Source organism: Triplophysa dalaica, chromosome 11 (genome assembly GCF_015846415.1).
Source record: "Triplophysa dalaica isolate WHDGS20190420 chromosome 11, ASM1584641v1, whole genome shotgun sequence".
NCBI lineage: Eukaryota > Metazoa > Chordata > Actinopteri > Cypriniformes > Nemacheilidae > Triplophysa > Triplophysa dalaica.
In genome coordinates this window covers 20,705,263-20,723,048 of record NC_079552.1, presented here as the reverse complement: position 1 = coordinate 20,723,048, position 17,786 = coordinate 20,705,263, and the positions used below count along the sequence as shown (strand labels likewise).

Here is a 17,786-nt window from a genome sequence, read left to right as displayed (position 1 = left end):
AAGCGCAGTGGCGCTAAGTTTTGTCTCAAAATAAAAGTCTCTCGTCTCCCAGAAAGAGCCGGCCCCGCGTCCTTCCTTCTACAATCTATATTGAACCTGTTTACAATATACATGCAGCCGCGGAAGAAATTAAGAGACCAGAATTATTTATTATGATTTACTTACTATTTGTATTTATTTAAGTACCATTGTGAATAAGTGACAACATTTCTCTTCAATTTTAAATAGAAACATACTATTTTGTATTCGCATTTATTTGTAGAAAAATTTTAAGGGGATAAATTGGTCAAAATAAAAAAAGCAATGTATCCAGAACTCAAATACTTCAGTGACAACAAGTTCATCTTTAAACAACACAATACTTATATATGTTTTATGGAATAATGCTAATTTTGTTCAAAGTTTTCATGTGTCTTTTACATTGCTGTTGGGTGACTTTGTGTCAAGCTTAGTTCCTATTGAAATTTGAGACACTGGACAGAGATTGGCACAATACATGCAAAAATACTGAATAAAGGTAAAACTTGAGGGGTCTCCAAATTTTTATCATGGTTGATACAGTATAGTTTTTATTTTTAAATTTTATTTTTAAATGTGCTGAATAAATATTAAAGGGATTGCCACCATCATTTACTCACCCTCAAGTTGAGTACCATATAAGGAAAAAAAATAACGGTATAAGGTGCCCCAGAACTGTTTGCTTTCCAAAATTCTACAAAATATCTTGTTTTAACAGAACAAAAAACATTTTCTGGCAGTCAATGATGTCCAAGAACTGGAAATTGCTAACATTCTTCCAAATATCTTTGTGTTCATCAGAACAAATAAATGTATACAGGTCTGGAACTACTTGAGGGTGACTACATGATGACAGAATTTTCATTTTTGGGTGAACTATCCCTTTAATATAATGTTTTTCCTGAAACAAGTTTATTAAACAGTTTGAAGCTCAGTCTGTTAGATTGTGGTAAATCTTTCTATGAAACAATGTAAACGCTATAATGAGAATATTTGATTAAATTGAATATTGATTGTTAAGGTGGCTCTATACATTCATAAAACTCTGCCTCATATTGCGTCTAACTATGAATCATCTGCGGAGAGTGGCGTTAATCGTTCAAAAGAATGTGGCAGGACATTTTGAGATGCTAGTCTGCTATTACACTGTGTAAACAGAGGCAAACAGAATACGCTACAAATATAGAAGAGCACAGCTGTGTAGAAGAGCTTTGGGCAGATGGCGAGAGCTTTCACTACTTGCGTTGTTCATCATTCAATCAAGCATGCAGCCTTTCTTCTTCTTCTGTTCCTAACCACTCGGTGCCAACTGTAGCGGTGCTCCCACTTCTCAGCTTCTGTAAGACCCTTTGCCATTCACCTAAGTACCGTCGCTTCCCTCGGCCTCTGAGCAGCTGGGTACTGTGCATGTGCTCCATGGTAGCTAAAACCCAGCTTTCGGCAGAATTAATTGGATTACAGGTAGATGCCAATGCATGCCAATACGGACGGGAAAGCAGCTGGCAGCTGAGTCTCACAGTACGATCAAAGGCCTGGCTAATCAAAGAGCTTTCTATTGGACCTGAAACAATGACTTCTATTCTCCTTCTGCCCATTAACGCTTTTCAATGCACAAGATAATAGGATTGAAATTGGTTGACAGCATGTTTGAATGCTTCGAAAATATCCTATCTACACTAAAACTGTTGATATTTCAGATCAATTGTGTCATAACTGACAATACAATTATGTGTAAACTTTATAGGCCTACCATACCTTATAGTTTGATGCAGTTGATGCAGTTGCCATACAGTTGTTTTAATAATTTCCATGACACTTCTTCAGCAGACATTAATGCTACCATGCTAAATGTTCTTGTCTTTACATTAAATATACTATCTATACTCTATACTCTGTGGGCTATGTTTATTTAACAATTTTACGTAAAAGCCTTTGTACTTAGCTGGGATTACAGTGACCTCTACTGGTGAAAATAGGCCACGTCGTGTAGGTTAATATGAGTTCTTTGTGATGCCAAAAAAAGCACGACTCAATCCTTTGACGTAGCAAGTATTATTTCTTGTTCATTGTTTGCTAATAACTCCGATTTGATTTTAAAGTAATCTACTGGCACGTTTTTTATTTTTTACTCATCACATGCATGACATAAAAGCATAACAAATGTTTATTAATCAATAGTTACATTTTACAATTGACATAAGAAGACATAGAATGTTTTTAATATTATTCGTTAATTTTTTTTATTTTTAAGATTTTATTATTATCATTACTATTCCTTTCATTTGAGTTACTTGTCAGTCGAGTTTTTGATGTTCGTCTCCTTTAACAAAAGAAAAATACAATATAGCGTGCACAAGAATGGGTATTTAAAATAAAATTAAAATACAAATGAACATTAAGAATACTTTGTTCAAAAGATGTACTGTGTTAAACAGATTACAACAGATTAAATTATTAAAAGGATTAAAATAATGTGAATAAAAGGCTTTAGAGGTGTGGCCAAAATGTACCAACCAATCGGCGGTTGCACCGTCACTGAATTCCCACCATGCAATGCGAATGGAACTATTAGCGCGAAATCGCCGTAAGTGAAGTGAATAATGAAATAAAAACAGTTCGTATTAATAATCAGAAATGTTGATGCTCATAATGCGCGTTTTATTCATGATTATGTGCTTTTCATAGATCAAGGTGAGCAGTTGACAGCGTTTGTTGCTTTCATACAGATACTTTAAACAAGATGTGCTTCCTATATTATGAGTTGCTATCACATTATATTGTATCATATTATGATAGCCTAACCTAACAATCAAATGTTGCTTTGAAAAGACGTTATATTAACCGATGCAGTAAAATATTCGGATAACTATTTTAGTACTTTTATTGTTATAAAGGGCATCGTGGTTTTAGCTACTTTTCAGCAGGACCATGCTGTTCAGATCTGCAGTTTTAAATGAAACTAATGAACGAGATGGATTGTGTGTTACAGTGTAAACGTCACATGTGTTGATCACCCAGACCTGCACAGATGATGCCATATAATGTTATAATAATAATAATGTTTGTTCTTAAGTCAAATGTGCTATGTTTTGTTTCCATTGTTACTAATTTGTATGTTGTCTGGGTAGATTTTAAAACTCTCTGTTTCTTTTGTTCAAGGATACAAAACCTTTAAAGTCCATCATGTCCGGAAGAACGATGTCTTCTACAGTTCTCAAAGGTATGATGGGTGTTTTATAACCATTAAAGTAAAAAAGAGTGTATGTGAAGTGACATCTCTGCTTGTAGAGTCAGACACTGAAGATCAGAATTGTCATAAATATCAATATTTTTTACAATAATATATATAATAGTTTTATTCGATGTCCGTAATGAAAAGAAGATGATGGTGAAAAGAGTCATATCTGAGGGTTTCTGAATACCTTTTTCACTATAACACATAATTGTATATAGCAGCACATTTCATAATTCAATACAATTAAGAAATAATTGACATTCAATAAGCATACATTATCTGCTTAATAACCACGTTTAATAATGCAACAATCCAGTTCTTCATTACTGGAGATGTGAAGTGTTTTAACAGTTTTGTCTAAATTTTTAGTATTTTAAGTAGTGAAAAGTAGTCTTTCATATCTTTGAATATTGGATCATGTGTGTGTGTGTGTTTGAAGATGTGGTGGCATATGTTGACGTGTGGTCTGCGAGCAGGATGGAGGATTATTCTGATCCGTTCATTCAGCAACTCCTGGACATGGGTGCTGAGGTCAGAATGCTTTTCATTTTGACTATTGTGTCCATTTGTCAAATTTGAATATGTGTCAAATGTAGGATAAACGTGAAGTCAGAGAATATATTTGGAAATTGCAGGTATCCAAGACGCTCAAGAAACACGTGACACATGTCGTCTTTAAACAAGGCCGCCCATCCACATGGAAGAAAGCTCAGAAAATGGGAGTGAAGATTGTGTCCGTTCATTGGGTGGCAAGGTAAAATGAGTGTGACGTGAGTCATGACTAATGTGTTTTATTGATATCCAGAAAGGCCATCAGTTAGGTAAACCAGGAAATCTGATATCAAATTAATTATAGATTTAAGTGTAGAGTTTGTTGCATTTTTCTAATGTTGAAAATGAGTCGTTTTTTCATTTGGATTTGTCAATCGGTATGCATGTTCAGATGGAGATAAACCCACGACTTTTGCAATGCAATTGCTATGCGCTACAAACGGAGCAAAGAAGATCTTGGCTGATATGGATTTTGTTTTTGTTTTTGATTCAAATATACAGTTTTGGAGACCTAATCACAGGACATTTGCAATAACAATAAATTGTAATAATTGTTTTATACAAAACCTAATACATTTTATTAACACTTGATAAATGCCTTGCAGGTTTTTGGAGAAACTGTATATAAAAAAGAAATGAAAGTTATTTGCTTTATGGAACATAATATGATTCATAGCAATTGAATCATTCTTACAGTTGTGTTCAAAATTATTCAACCCCCACTGAAATTGATTGTTTTGGTCGGGTTGACATTGATTATGATCATTCAGTCATCCTGCTTACAATTAAATCAAAGAGGCACGTGTAGGTCAGACAAATATAACATAACATTTATAATGAAATAACCACAAATGTCTTTTCTGAGCTCACATCATTATCAGTTTTATTCAACCCCCAAGTGACATTCAATCTTAGTACTTAGTACAACATCCTTTTATAGTTATAACAGCTTTTAAACGTGAAGCATAGCTTGACACAAGTGTCTTGCAGCGATCTACGGGTATCTTCGCCCATTCATCATGGGCAAAAGCCTCCAGTTCAGTCACATTCTTAGGCTTGCGCACTGCAACTGCTTTCTTTAAGTCCCACCAGAGGTTCTCAATCGGATTTAAGTCTGGTGACTGCGATGGCCACTTCAAAATGTTCCAGCCTTTAATCTGCAACCATGCTCTAGTGGACTTGGAGGTATGCTTGGGATCATTGTCCTGTTGAAAGGTCCAACGTCTTCCAAGCCTCAGGTTTGTGACGGACTGCATCAGATTGTCATCCAATATCTCCTGGTACTGAAGAGAATTCATGGTACCTTGCACACGCTGAAGCTTCCCACTACCTGCAGAAGCAAAACAGCCCCAAAGCATGCTTGACCCCCCGCCATGCTTCACAGTAGGCAAGGTGTTCTTTTCTTCATAGGCCTTCTCCAAACATAGAGTTGATCCATGGGCCCAAACAGTTTTAATTTTGTTTCATCAGTCCACAGAACACTATCCCAAAACTTCTGTGGTTTGTCCACATGACTTTTGGCATACTGCAGTCGACTCTTCTTATTCTTTGGGGACAGCAAGGGGGTGCGCCTGGGAGTTCTGGCATGGAGGCCTTCATTACGCAGGGTGCGCCGTATTGTCTGAGCAGAAACTTCAGTACCCACATCTGGCAAATCTTTTCTCAGTTCCTCAGCAGTCACATGGGGACTTTTCTCCACTCTACGCTTCAGGTAGCGCACAGCAGTCGAAGTCAGCATCTTCTTTCTGCCACGACCAGGTAGCGTTTCAACAGTGCCCTTTGCCTTGAATTTGCGAATGATGCTTCCTATGGTGTCTCTTGGTATGTTTAACATCTTTGCAATCTTCTTATAGCCATTGCCCTTCCTGTGAAGAGTAATCACCTGTTCTCTTGTCTTCCTGGACCATTCTCTTGACCTCACCATGTTTGTAACCACACCAGTAAATGTCTAGAAGGAGCAGAGTATCACAGTCATTTTAAAGCTGCCTAATTGGTGCTTATTAGGCTTTATTGCTGCTCCCTGATATCCACAGGTGTTTTCAATACCTGATTGAAAACACTTCATTGAACCTCTGTTCTTCAGAGTGGTAGTCTTTAAGGGGTTGAATAATTATGTCAATGAAGAATTCACAAAAGAAACATTTACTACTGTATTACAAAACTAATTGATGTCATTTTAGTTGCATATGGTTCTTTAAGAAGTCCTTGTAGGATTTCATTCTAAATACAATTACAAATGTACACTAAATTCCCTAAAACCATTTACAGCATTGGGGGTTGAATAATTTTGAACACAACTGTATCTAGACACATGAATTGAGTTTTGTTTTCCTATCTGAAGAGAGATTATTTTTTTTGTGAGTTTTTGAGTTCACTGATCCTGTCTTTGATGTTTGGTTCATTGTTGCATTTCTTCTGATGCCCTATAGATGTCTCCGGTTCAAGCACGTGATTTATTCATATCTCAATGTATTTGCAGTTGCAAAGAGAGCGGTGAACATGTCAATGAAGATCTTTACCCTGCTGTGAATGAAGTGTCCAAATCTCATCTCTTGAACAAAAGAACAGTAAGATGTGTATAAATCACTTTAAAATCCATGAATAGGGGAAGGCTTTCATTTAGCTTGTGAGTAAGCACCAAATAACTGCTTTAACTTTAAAAAAACTTAAAAAACTTGTTGTTGTTTTGTTTGTTGCAGCACCGTTGCATGCAGCCCCGAGATATTCCGGTAAAGACCCCAGAGAATGATCGACGGATGAAAAAAAAGCTGGATAAGATGATGGAGGGCCTGATCTCCTCATCCCCTGTGGGTGAGAGCAGCATACGTTTGTTCCAACTGTTCCATTCAGCAGTTTCTCAGATTGTTTGATGCATTTGGGATTGTTGTTGTTTATTCTGAATACAGTTTCTGATTCATCACCATTCATTATTGATGAGGAGAGTGGAATAGTGTACAGTCCCTCTTTAAAGCGATCTGACAGCATGGCACAGCGTCTGAGAGAAATGAGAGCTCAACGGGAACAACTCTCACCCACAGGTATTTTCTCATACTGTACCACTCGGACCACTACTCGTTTTTGCCAAGTAAAGATGTATTGAAAGACTTCAGCTGTTTTGATACCAGATCATTTCTTCATTTTTATAAAGCCGCCTATATATCAGTTGTTGGTGAATTTTCACCTGTTAGAGGAATGCCACAATTCTCATTTATCGCGATTCATACATGTCTAAATCGATTCTTGGTTTTATGCACAGCTCTTCCGTGAACTACGGCTCTTTGATCAGTAGGAAGTACTGCTCAATCTAAAATCAATACGAGATTGAGTCATTTATAATGGCATTTGAAAAACCAACACTCGTCAAACATCATCATTATAAATATACTTTATTATCATGAAAATACCTGAAAATGTTTGAAGAACAGCAATACTCAATTTCAAATACTTGCTGCATCCCAATCTGCAAACCAGCCATCCTAAATTTTATTCAAAAGTATTTTTATTATGTCTCAAGTCGTAGTATGTTAAAAATAGTATTCCAATGATTCCTGGATGGTCTACTACTTTTGGTAGAAATTCAAAGAGCAGAATGATGCTCAGCTAACGGCTAATATTACCCACAACTCACCATGAGTAGGCTGAGTTTAGTGGCACTTCCCTTCATTAATAAATTATTTAACTGATGCCTCACTAAATAAACAAATGTACGTATACAGTAAACATTACATACGCAACTACGAATGAATAAATACCTTAATGGAAAGAAGAGCTGTATGTGTGTGTGACAGTTAATGGCCACAATGTTGTCTAGGCAACAACGGCCACTTCTGATGCTGTTAGTATGTCCCAGTGTATGCACATTGTTTTGCTACACACACAAATGTACATACTTTACATCCATTACAAAAAAAGTACATACTTTTAGTTCGTAGTATAAGTAGGTGAATTGGGACACAGGATGTGTGTCAGTAAATCGTTCTTGTTCTGTGTCCCATATTCTGAGTTTCTGCGCAAGAGCACCCTCTGGCTTTCGGATGTTGCAGCATTTAAACATAGATCATTGACGAAACTGAGCATAAAAATTGCATGCTGTATTGCCCAGCCCTAGTACGACCTCCGTGGTAAAATATGTAAGTTAGTGGATTTGAGTTTTCCGTTTTTGCGTTAAAATTATTTCTGTGTGCTTAATTTCTCTCTGAACTGGCTCTGTCCATATTTGTCTGTATATCTGTGTGCTGAGATAGATAAACCCACCCACACGAGTAATATCTAATGGCGAGTGGTGGTCAGGCGATGAAGCGAGGGTGCCTGCACAAGAAGCAATGTGCTGTTGAGTATAATGCTGACGAACAGACGAGGGCTGGCCATCAGAAGCACCTAGCAGCTTTATCGTATGCCTGTCGTACCAAAGTGATAATTTTTTCCAATTTATTGTAATGGCAGTGGCGCTCCTTGTTTGTATATCTTTGGCCTTTCTCATTGACCGCTAGTGTTTGCAGTGTTAATCGCACACCACACACTTGGAACTCTTAAGTTGATATTTGCTTAAAGAGAACAAAATAAGTCCTTTAATGTGCCAAGCCTTTAGAACCAAATCGAACCAAATACCATTGGTAAAAACCTGAGGTACGTATTAAACCATGGGTGAGCTGTATCGTTGCATAGCACAGACACCACTTACTCTTAGCGAAACATGTTGTCAGTTTTTTCATTTGTTTTAGTTCGTGCATCCAACTATTCAATGTTTACCTATATGTAAATGAGCTTTCCTTTGGGCTTTGTTTTTGTAAAAAAAAGTTTGTTGTTCTTGTGCTTCAGCCTCACAGATGCAGGACAGCGGGTCAGGATCTGATGCGTCTTTAAGACCTTCTCTCGGTTCCTCACCAACACTCTCTTTCTTGCAACAGCTAGGTCAGGAAATAACAGAAATCTTGGTTTACTCTTTTGGTAAAATATACCAAATTCATGTGAAAATAATAAATCCCCAAACATTGTTTTGCAGAGGAAGAGCCTTTGGGTTGTTTTTCAACGTCTCAGCAGCGCTCCTCAAACATTAAAGATGACAGGACTAACCAGAAAGGCAAACAGAAGTCAACGACAAAACTAACTAATAAACTAAGTTACCAGACACCTCCTGAGCCCAACAAGGCAGCTGCTTGTAATCTATCCAGCATTGAAAGAACAGTCTCTGCTGCATCTTCAAGATCAAAAAGGTCTTTGGTGAACAATATTGAAAAACAGACCACTTCAGAGAGCTTCATTCAGAAAAACAGTTCTGAAAACTTCTCACATATTAAACATCCACCTGAAACAGAGTCATCCAGCAGTCCTGACACACCCATAGAAATGTTTAAGAAAAAAACGAATAGGAAAACTGTACAGGATTCCAATGCCATACAGACCAGCTCCAAACTAAACTGCACCAGAAAGTCCTCCTCAGCAGCCGAGTGTCTTACAGAAAATGAGGACGTCTTTCAGAAAAGTCAGCCCAGTACTCCCAAAGCCGTTCCTAAAATATCACGTCATCGACGAACCTCCGCTGCTTTGCGTTCAACTGACTCTTTTAGTAATCTTTGTAGAAGTCCGGACGTTAATGACGGGGAGGCGTTTGAAGATTTCTTCTCTCCAGCAAACAACAGTCTCAAACGGAGGACCTCTTTATTTGGTTCGACCTCAGAAAATGTTCACCTGCCCACTTTTGACCTGGAGGATCCCAACAAGAAAAAGGGCAGAAAAACCTCTGCAAAATCAGCTGGTACAAAGCGGAAACTTGGAAATATTGATGTGAGAGAAATCCTATTGAACTCTTCGGACACTGTGAATAAGAGCGAGGAAACAGTCCCGGAGAAACTCAAATCAAGGCCTGAGCGTTTGTCTGTGAGGTCTGAGGCCAAGGAGATGCCCAGTACTGAAGAAATAAAACTCCAGCCATCTGCAAAGAAACAGCGGAGGCCAACCAGGCAGAGCTGTATTGTCGCCTCTGTAGAGGAGAATGATGAGGGAATGAAGCCTTGTCCTGTCAATGAAAGAAAAGGATGGACAGCTACCTCTCTGACATCATCCACAGCGGTTAACGTGAAACTCCAGAAGACTCCTGAACCTGACCCTCCTCCCAAACACGGTATTGAAAAGAGAATGGGTTTGAAAAGTATGTGAAATTTATTAAATTGAATTAATAAAGTATTTAAAACATGAACATCGCCTTTAAATAACCAAACAGTGTGAAAGATATGCAGTGGGCCAGTATGTCATGAATGGCGTTGCGTTAGATAATAAAATAAAATCAAGTGACATTTATTAGAAACAGCTCAAGCAATGCATTTCCCACAAAAAAAATCACTGACCATCCAAAACAAAAGTCACCACCTGGATTTAACTAAGCAAATAGGGAAGAGCCTCCCATTGGATTGTTGGTCTAGGTTCAGCCCAAAGAATGAGGTCAGCTGACTACCTGAATATACTGAATGACCAGGTTATTCCATCAGTGGGTATTCTCTGATGATAATGCCAGGATTCATCAGGCTCAAATTGTGAAAGAGTGGTTCAGGGAGCATGAGACATCAATTTCCACATGGATTTGACCAACTGGGAGTCCGACCTTAACCCCATTGAGAAAATTTGGGATGTGCTGGAGAAGACTTTATGTAGAGGTCTGACTCTCCCCTCATCAATACAAGAATTTGGCGAAAGATTTATACAACTCTGGATGGGAATAAATGTTGTGACTTTGCAAAAGCTTATCAAAACAAATCGAAGCTAAAGGCGGTCCAACCAAAAATTAGACTGTTTGACTTTTGTTTTGGAAAGACAGTATACATTTTAGTTTGTGGTTGTATATGAGGGGACAGGTGTTGGTATAATTAAAATTTTATCATCAATTCAGCCTCATGTCATTCCAAACCTGTACGATTTTCTTCTGCAGAACACACAACGAATATATTATAACGAATATTGATAACCGAACAACATTGACCTTTATCAACTTCAATTTTATGAACTCAAAACCACTGAGACGTTTCTCAAATATCGTCACAGACAGGTTTTCAAAGACATGAGTAAATAAATTGACAAATTTTGTGCAAATTTACATAGGCAACTGTATGTTTTTGAAATGTAGCTTGCCATTTTTCTAAAGGCTCACATTTGCACAGAATAGATCAAATGTTAAAGAGTGACATCTGATGAAATATTTCCATTCTAGACATTGTTATTACATTCAATAGGTTAGCGACGTATTTAAGAGTTTGCTGCTTTTTAGAGATAATGTGAAACCTGGATCCCTGCTGAGCTGTGATAAGATGAAATGTTTGTACTGCAGTTTATTTAAACTTAAAAGAAGAAGTGAATATTCTTTGAATTAAAGAAACACTCCAGTGTAAAGTATGCGTTTCGTGTAGACCCAACCCTTGTGAGATGTGCTTATCTGTGTCACAGCACACCTGCTGCTCTGCTCTCAACTCAACTAACTCTTGTTGTTTTGCATGCTTTCAGTCGTAGGCAAAGAAAATAAAAGCACAACTGATGGACTCAATGAGAAAACTTCCGAAATGTGCAGCAAAGGTGCAACTATGAAAAAGGACAGATATGTAAAGGTAAAGTGGTTACAGATTATTTTTGTTATTGTTATTTTGTTATTTTCTTAACACTAGAAAAAAAAAGTATTGTGAAGAGCTTTACCAATGTGGACAAGTTTAATGGTTATTATATTATATTGTTATATACTTTTTATTTTTTTTTAAAGAAATGTTAAACATGATTTTAGGTTAAGCATTTCGCCATCAAAAATAATACAAAATATCCCAGTTGGTTGATTTGTTTGTATGGCTCCTTGCATTGTGTTTTTTTTTTCTATTAGCATCAATGCCATCAAACTTTTATGATTTAGTTTTTTAATGTTAATATCAAATTATCTCATCATTTGCATCCCAAATGTGGATGACAAACTTTCTTTAGTTAAACAGAAAACAATTCCATCTTGTACCTTAGCAATATAGAATATATTAAATTCAAGAAACGCTAGAAGTGATGACATTTATCGATGTGTCAACGATCCGCTTGTTAAGCCTGAGGTCACGCACAATGGCCAGTCAGTGATTTATTTTTCATAATTCATTCAAATATTGATGTCGTAGATTCTGTGAGCCTGATGACAGTATTTTGAGTTAATACAGGTTTGCTTAAATATGTGATGTGAGTCTGTGCTCATAATCCGCTGTTTAAGACGGGACCCTCGCTGGAAATGAATAGATGCTTGGACTCGAAAAAGATATTCCTTGCGTCACCACCTAAAAAACGAATTATAGGTTTCAAATTTGCTGAAATTAAAGGCAACTCACCCAAAAGTAAAAATTCATCATCTACTCACCTTTGAGTTGTTCAAAGTCTGTATAAATTTCTTTTTTCTGATGAATACAGAGAAAGATATTTGGAAGAATGCATATAACCAAAAAGTTTTTGGACCCCATTGACTACCATAGCAGGAAAAATTACTTTATAAAAATGTTTTGTTCTGTTGAACATAAAAGAAGATATTTTGTAGAACAAAGAAATTCATAATGTTCGGAACAACTAGAGAGAGTAATTCATGACAGAATTTTAATGTTTGGGTCAACCATACATTTAAGTCATTTGAACGCTTTTATCGTGGATGGATGTACTTTTTGGAGCTTTAAAATGTTGGGTTCTAGACATAGACATAGAGTGATGGGTTTTTTTTAACAAATAATATCTTTATGTTCATCTGAAAATGGAAATCGTATACACATGGTGGTGAGTAAAGTGAGATCATTTCAATTTTGGGTGAACTATTGCTTTAAGAACTGGTCTTTCACACATGGTGAGAATGAAAGTCTTTTTCTAGCACTAAAGCTTTCAGTTTTCTGCCTCTGTCTCCATGGAGCAGCATGGCATGGCCCAGTAATGGGCTCTGAAGCTGCTGTTATATGCTCGACTCTTTGTTGCTCTTCTGGCTTCCTGTGTGTTCTCTGTGTGACTGTGACACACACCTGGCCGAGAGCTCTTTCACGTTCCCTCAGCCTGAACAAAACTCTGTCCTACCACAGAGAGGAGCAAACGGCTTTCATCTCCAGACGTTATCTCGGTTTGATATCATATCCGTGTGATGTCAGCCGTGTCAGTTCATCGCAAGTTTAGTGGGATTTAATCCATTGTGGTGAGGAATTCACAGATGGATGTTTGTCATCATCTATGTGACTCCAGTTAACTGTGTATCTTTCAGACATGGTCACAAGTCTCTGAAGTCCAAGTCAAGTCTCAAGTCTTTGAGGTCGAGTCTAAGTCAAGTCTTACGTCTCTGAGGGGGAGTTAAAGTCACATCTCGAGTCTCTGTTCTATTTTTTAGCAACAGTTCTCTCAGATAGTTATTGTTATTCACCGTGTATGAAGCTAAATCCGTTTTGAAATATTACAACTAATTAACAGAATGTCTTGGGTATTCTTACCAGTGCTGATGCTGATTTGATAGCCTGTGTTTCCTTTGTTTTACTAGGTCTTTGCGGCACATTTACCGGTGCAAAATCAAAAGACATTTTATGCGCAATAATGATGTATTAATATGAACCATTTTGCTGTAATCTAGTTATTAAGTAATGTAATAAATTGCATGATGTGTAATTAAGTGTTCCAACCAAAGATTGAACTATTTTTACATAATTTACTTGACCTTAGAATGAAATTAAACCAGGTCATTACCTTTATTTTTCACAAAAGTTCAGTAACTACTGAATATGCATTGTTGCAACACAGAGAATATTAGACCATGAACGCATGTACTGTACTAGTTTATTACATCTCCTTTGATTTAAATGAATCGTTCTGTAGGGCGTATTCAATACGTACATTCAACCAATGAAACACTCTGATGGGGCTCACACTGAAGCGCTATTGGCTCATGGCATGCCTCTCTGAAGAACAGAGCTGCACTCTTTGCTTGGGACTGAATGAGAAATATCTTTCAAAAAGACATATTACAGAAACTGTCTTCCATTACTTCAATCATCCAAACATGTTACTTAGTTTTATATCTATAAGTTGACAAAAATGTCAGATTTTTTGTTTTTCGTTTTCGTTATCATGCATTTATTTTTATTTTGTTATCGTCTCGTTTTCATCAGTGAAAACATGATGTTAACGAATCATTTACGTTATAGTTTTCGTCAACGCAATTAATAATGATGTAAACTATTTAAAGTTAATCATCCCGTATTATATCTGCTGCTCTTAAATGGTCTGGACAGAAGCTACTAAAGTAAGATTTTATTTGTTAATATAACTATACGATGAACACTAGTCCTCCATCTGCGTCGTGCGTGTACATAATAATGCTGACTTTTTGTGTTCAGATGAATTGTTGTGACATTTGCTGCAGAACATAATGGATTGGGAATTAATAGAAAAATGTGTTGTATGATGCTGTCATGTTGGGAAGTAAAGGAAGACTGTGAATGAAAAATTCTTCCAAAATGACTTTCTTTTTTTAGGACAGCAAATGTATGTATGTATTGTATGCTCCGTGGATCTAGGGGAATTCCCTCTTAATAGAAGTCTGATCATTAATATATGTAAATAAAAAGCTAATGACAACATGCAAACAGCAAATGTAAAGTAACGATTAAAATGCTCTCATCATAAACACACAACAAAATGTACTTGCTAAATTAGCCTTTCTATGCCATTCATATCATAACAACTTCTATCCTAAAATTATTTCCCAATTAGAACGTTGTTCATTACAAAATGTGAACCTGCTTGTGAAAACCCAGCAAAAGTCCTTCACAAAATCATCCTTCAGAATATTCTGTGAAAATATAGCAATACAATATTGACCGAATAATACCAAAATCTTAGTGAAATGATTGCTTGAAATTAATCTTTGATGGATGTTTCTCGTAATTAATTTGATTATGAGACTTTAGCCTGGGTTTTCACAGGGTCACAAATGTTTACATGCTGATGAATAATGCTAATGCTAAATGTAGATGAAAACGTTATGGTTTATAAAATATCACAAATCTGGTCGAAAGGTTGGAGATATATAGCGAACTGTAAACCGACTGAAGGATACAAATGCTTTAAAATTGATGCATTTTGTTTACTGTTGTGTGTTTTTACCTTTTACCTGCTCTGAGTGTCTGCACTAGTGTTGTCAAAATAAGCATGTGTTTGCTGCTTTTCATGCGGCGTGCGTCTTTGGCGGGAAAGAAGCAGCGTGCGTGGAGCGGAAAGGGATAAAATTAACTAAAAAAGGGATAAAAGGGATTCAATTAGATAAAGATATTAGAGAATAAAGTGGCCCGCCAATTGAGGATGACTGTTCTAGATAATAGAAGCGGGTGGATGACCTCATAAGCCATCTTAATGTCAGGTTTGAAGTTAAGGAGATGTCTAACACAGGCATGAGCTTGGCGGGACTTCTACTTGGAGAGGTTTCTTTCAAAAGAGAGAAGGTTTTTTGTTGCACATTTGGTACACCTTTATATAGAATTGGGCTCCTGCACCTCAACAAGTCCATGCTTTTCTTTTTGTGTCGTGTTCAATTTAAAAAGGAAAAGATGAATTCTCAGGTCTCAGGCTTTTTTCATCAATTTTTTGAGTCACTCTCAATACAAGGAAACTGAGAGGGAGTGTTTGTAACCATTGTGGCTCTGAATGCAAAATGTTAAACAGGTGCAAAACCACCACCTGCAATGTTGAACTATATACAGTATAGGCCCTTTTCACAATGACATCACTTAACTTCCGCCTTTTCGCAAAGCACTGTATCATAACATCCATCTTGCAACAAACAAACAAGAAGAAGAGAACTTCTGTTTTGCCTTTGCGCAGGAATTTAACAACAGTGAAAATAAACCTGACAGAACACTTATTCAGGGACTTATCCTAGCACCTTCGCTAACACAAAAAGAAATCAAAACAATTACCTTCATAATCAAACAGGTACTGTTCAACAAAGAATTTGTATCCTTTATCTAGCTTTGATCTTGTTGTAAGCGAAAATTTGTCTGCAAGATGTGGTCATCATCCAGCCGTATTTGTGGCAGCTGCGCAATGGACCTGGTAACTCCATTCAAAGGCGCTAACAGAAGTAAGGATACACTGCTTCGCGGCAGAGTGGAAGATGCGTGACGTCATGTGAAAAGGGCCTATTGGCACAGAATAATTTACGATATTTCCGCATGTGTAGCATTTACATGAAATCAATAGTCATGCTTGTTAAGACCGTTATATTGCAAGTATGTGATGCAGATTTTGATAAGCTCCGCATTTATGACATGATGCTAATATGGAGGTACCATGTTTGCATGAAGAATTCTTGTTACTTTCCTTAAATCATCTTTCGCTTTATTTCTTGAATGCATCGGTTTTTGCCGTACAGAGTCCATGCATGACCAGTTCTGTTTTCTTTCCTGTGTTGATGTATTTCCTCTTGAAACAGGAAGTTTGAGGGGCACATATCAAAGGGTCCCCTTTTCCTTTGCCAATAGTCTTTGGTTTACATGAAAAAAGTCCCTTTCTTCCTACAAGATATTGATAGTCAGTCGCAGGTGGTGTTGCAGATAGACATTACATTTAAACTTGCCATGGTAACAATTCTCAGTAAAGAGATCAATTTATTGGACCAAAAGTTGGACGTGCATGCAAATGTGATATGAGCCATTATAGTTTTTGGTCTGTTTTAAAGAGACAATTTTTTAGTTCGATATGAACAAATTAAATTAAGTCTGCTCGCAGCGGTAAACTTATAAAAATAATTTTAGGATAGACAAGACTTGCAAATAGCATAAAGGCCTCAAATTAAAAGGGATAAACTAAAGCTGCTGAACCCACCTACAATGCCGTGGCAAAACAAATGCTTGTTAACCTATTGGTTTGATGATCTCATGTGACTCGCAACACAAGCCTGCAATCCCTTCAATCTAATCTATAAAGCTTTTATTAGTTATTTTGGGAAAGGCTGAAACAGAGGTTGACCCTCCTCTCTCTGTGAATAGAGGCCTCGTATCTGAGTGCATGAACCGGCCATCAAGTTTGGTGTGTCATACTCTGAAGAATTTCCTTCATTTGTGCCGGCCTTGTTGGAAACTAGCGCTCATTGTAGTTCACACCAGTTCTTTGTGTTGGGTTCACGCACCTTTACACGGCTGACGTTGTGAACTTCAGCAGGTATTAACCAAAATAACCCAAGCTTATCGAATCACGTCTTTTAACGTTGCATCGTTTTCCGGCCTCTTCTTCTTGATTTATCTGCTTAAAAGATTTCTTTCGGATTCACTCAAGGGAAAAAAACAAGGCTATGTTAGTGTTTTCTCTGTAAGAGACGTTGCTAATGATGAAAGATATTGAACATAATGGAACATAAGTTAGGTGTGGTCACATGTAATGTTGAATGGGAACAATATACCAACATTTCAGCAACGCACAGACCCCTTTGATGAGTGACGGGGGCTTTAACCTTAATTTCATTCAATGCTTTTACATCCAACACCATGACCCCTTAAAATGTGAACCGTGGTCGTGTTTAAGCATTCAATGGGCCACTGTTTACACAGCTTAAATGTATTGTGCACACGCCTCAAAAACAATTCAGCTAAACCAGAAGAGTGTCATATTTGACAGAAGTGTTTTTTTCAATTTCAATGGCACATGTTATTTAATCCTGCTCCAGAATTTCATGTTTTTTCCACTTTTTTCCTCTTAGGGCCGGTCGGACGTCACATTTAGCCGACGTGTCTTTTCATTGATTTTAACCGGAATGCTTGTCCGCACCTGGCCGTGCGTATATGTCATGATGTCAGAAAGCATCTTTGTAAACATGTTATGTATGGAGCTGTTTTGGTGGCCCTGTTCACTGATGGATGTAAACCTCAGTTTCCTGGAGGGGAACAGAGAGGAAGGTCGTTCGTGTGTTTGTATGGAGCTGTTGTGCCGGGGCCAGGGTACAGAGAACGGATGAAGTAGTGCC

The 17,786-nt window shown here is 37.2% G+C and overlaps 1 protein-coding gene across 3 annotated transcripts in view; it reads left to right on the top strand.

Annotated features, from left to right (window-relative positions):
• Positions 1-2,572: 2,572 nt before the first annotated feature.
• The window catches only part of mcph1 (microcephalin 1), a 39,796-nt gene continuing 24,582 nt past the window's right edge, over positions 2,573-17,786 (top strand). Inside the window, exons 1-10 of one of the 3 annotated variants that reach the window (XM_056761317.1) lie at positions 2,573-2,602; positions 3,178-3,238; positions 3,693-3,784; positions 3,889-4,007; positions 6,285-6,372; positions 6,505-6,616; positions 6,712-6,843; positions 8,624-8,716; positions 8,808-9,953; positions 11,297-11,397. In XM_056761317.1, the coding sequence (XP_056617295.1) occupies positions 3,202-3,238; positions 3,693-3,784; positions 3,889-4,007; positions 6,285-6,372; positions 6,505-6,616; positions 6,712-6,843; positions 8,624-8,716; positions 8,808-9,953; positions 11,297-11,397 (1,920 nt within the window). In that variant the 5' untranslated portion in view covers positions 2,573-2,602; positions 3,178-3,201. Of the gene's footprint in view, positions 2,710-3,177; positions 3,239-3,692; positions 3,785-3,888; positions 4,008-6,284; positions 6,373-6,504; positions 6,617-6,711; positions 6,844-8,623; positions 8,717-8,807; positions 9,954-11,296; positions 11,398-17,786 lie in introns of all 3 variants that reach the window. The other 2 variants (XM_056761318.1, XM_056761316.1) reach the window with 2 other exon arrangements.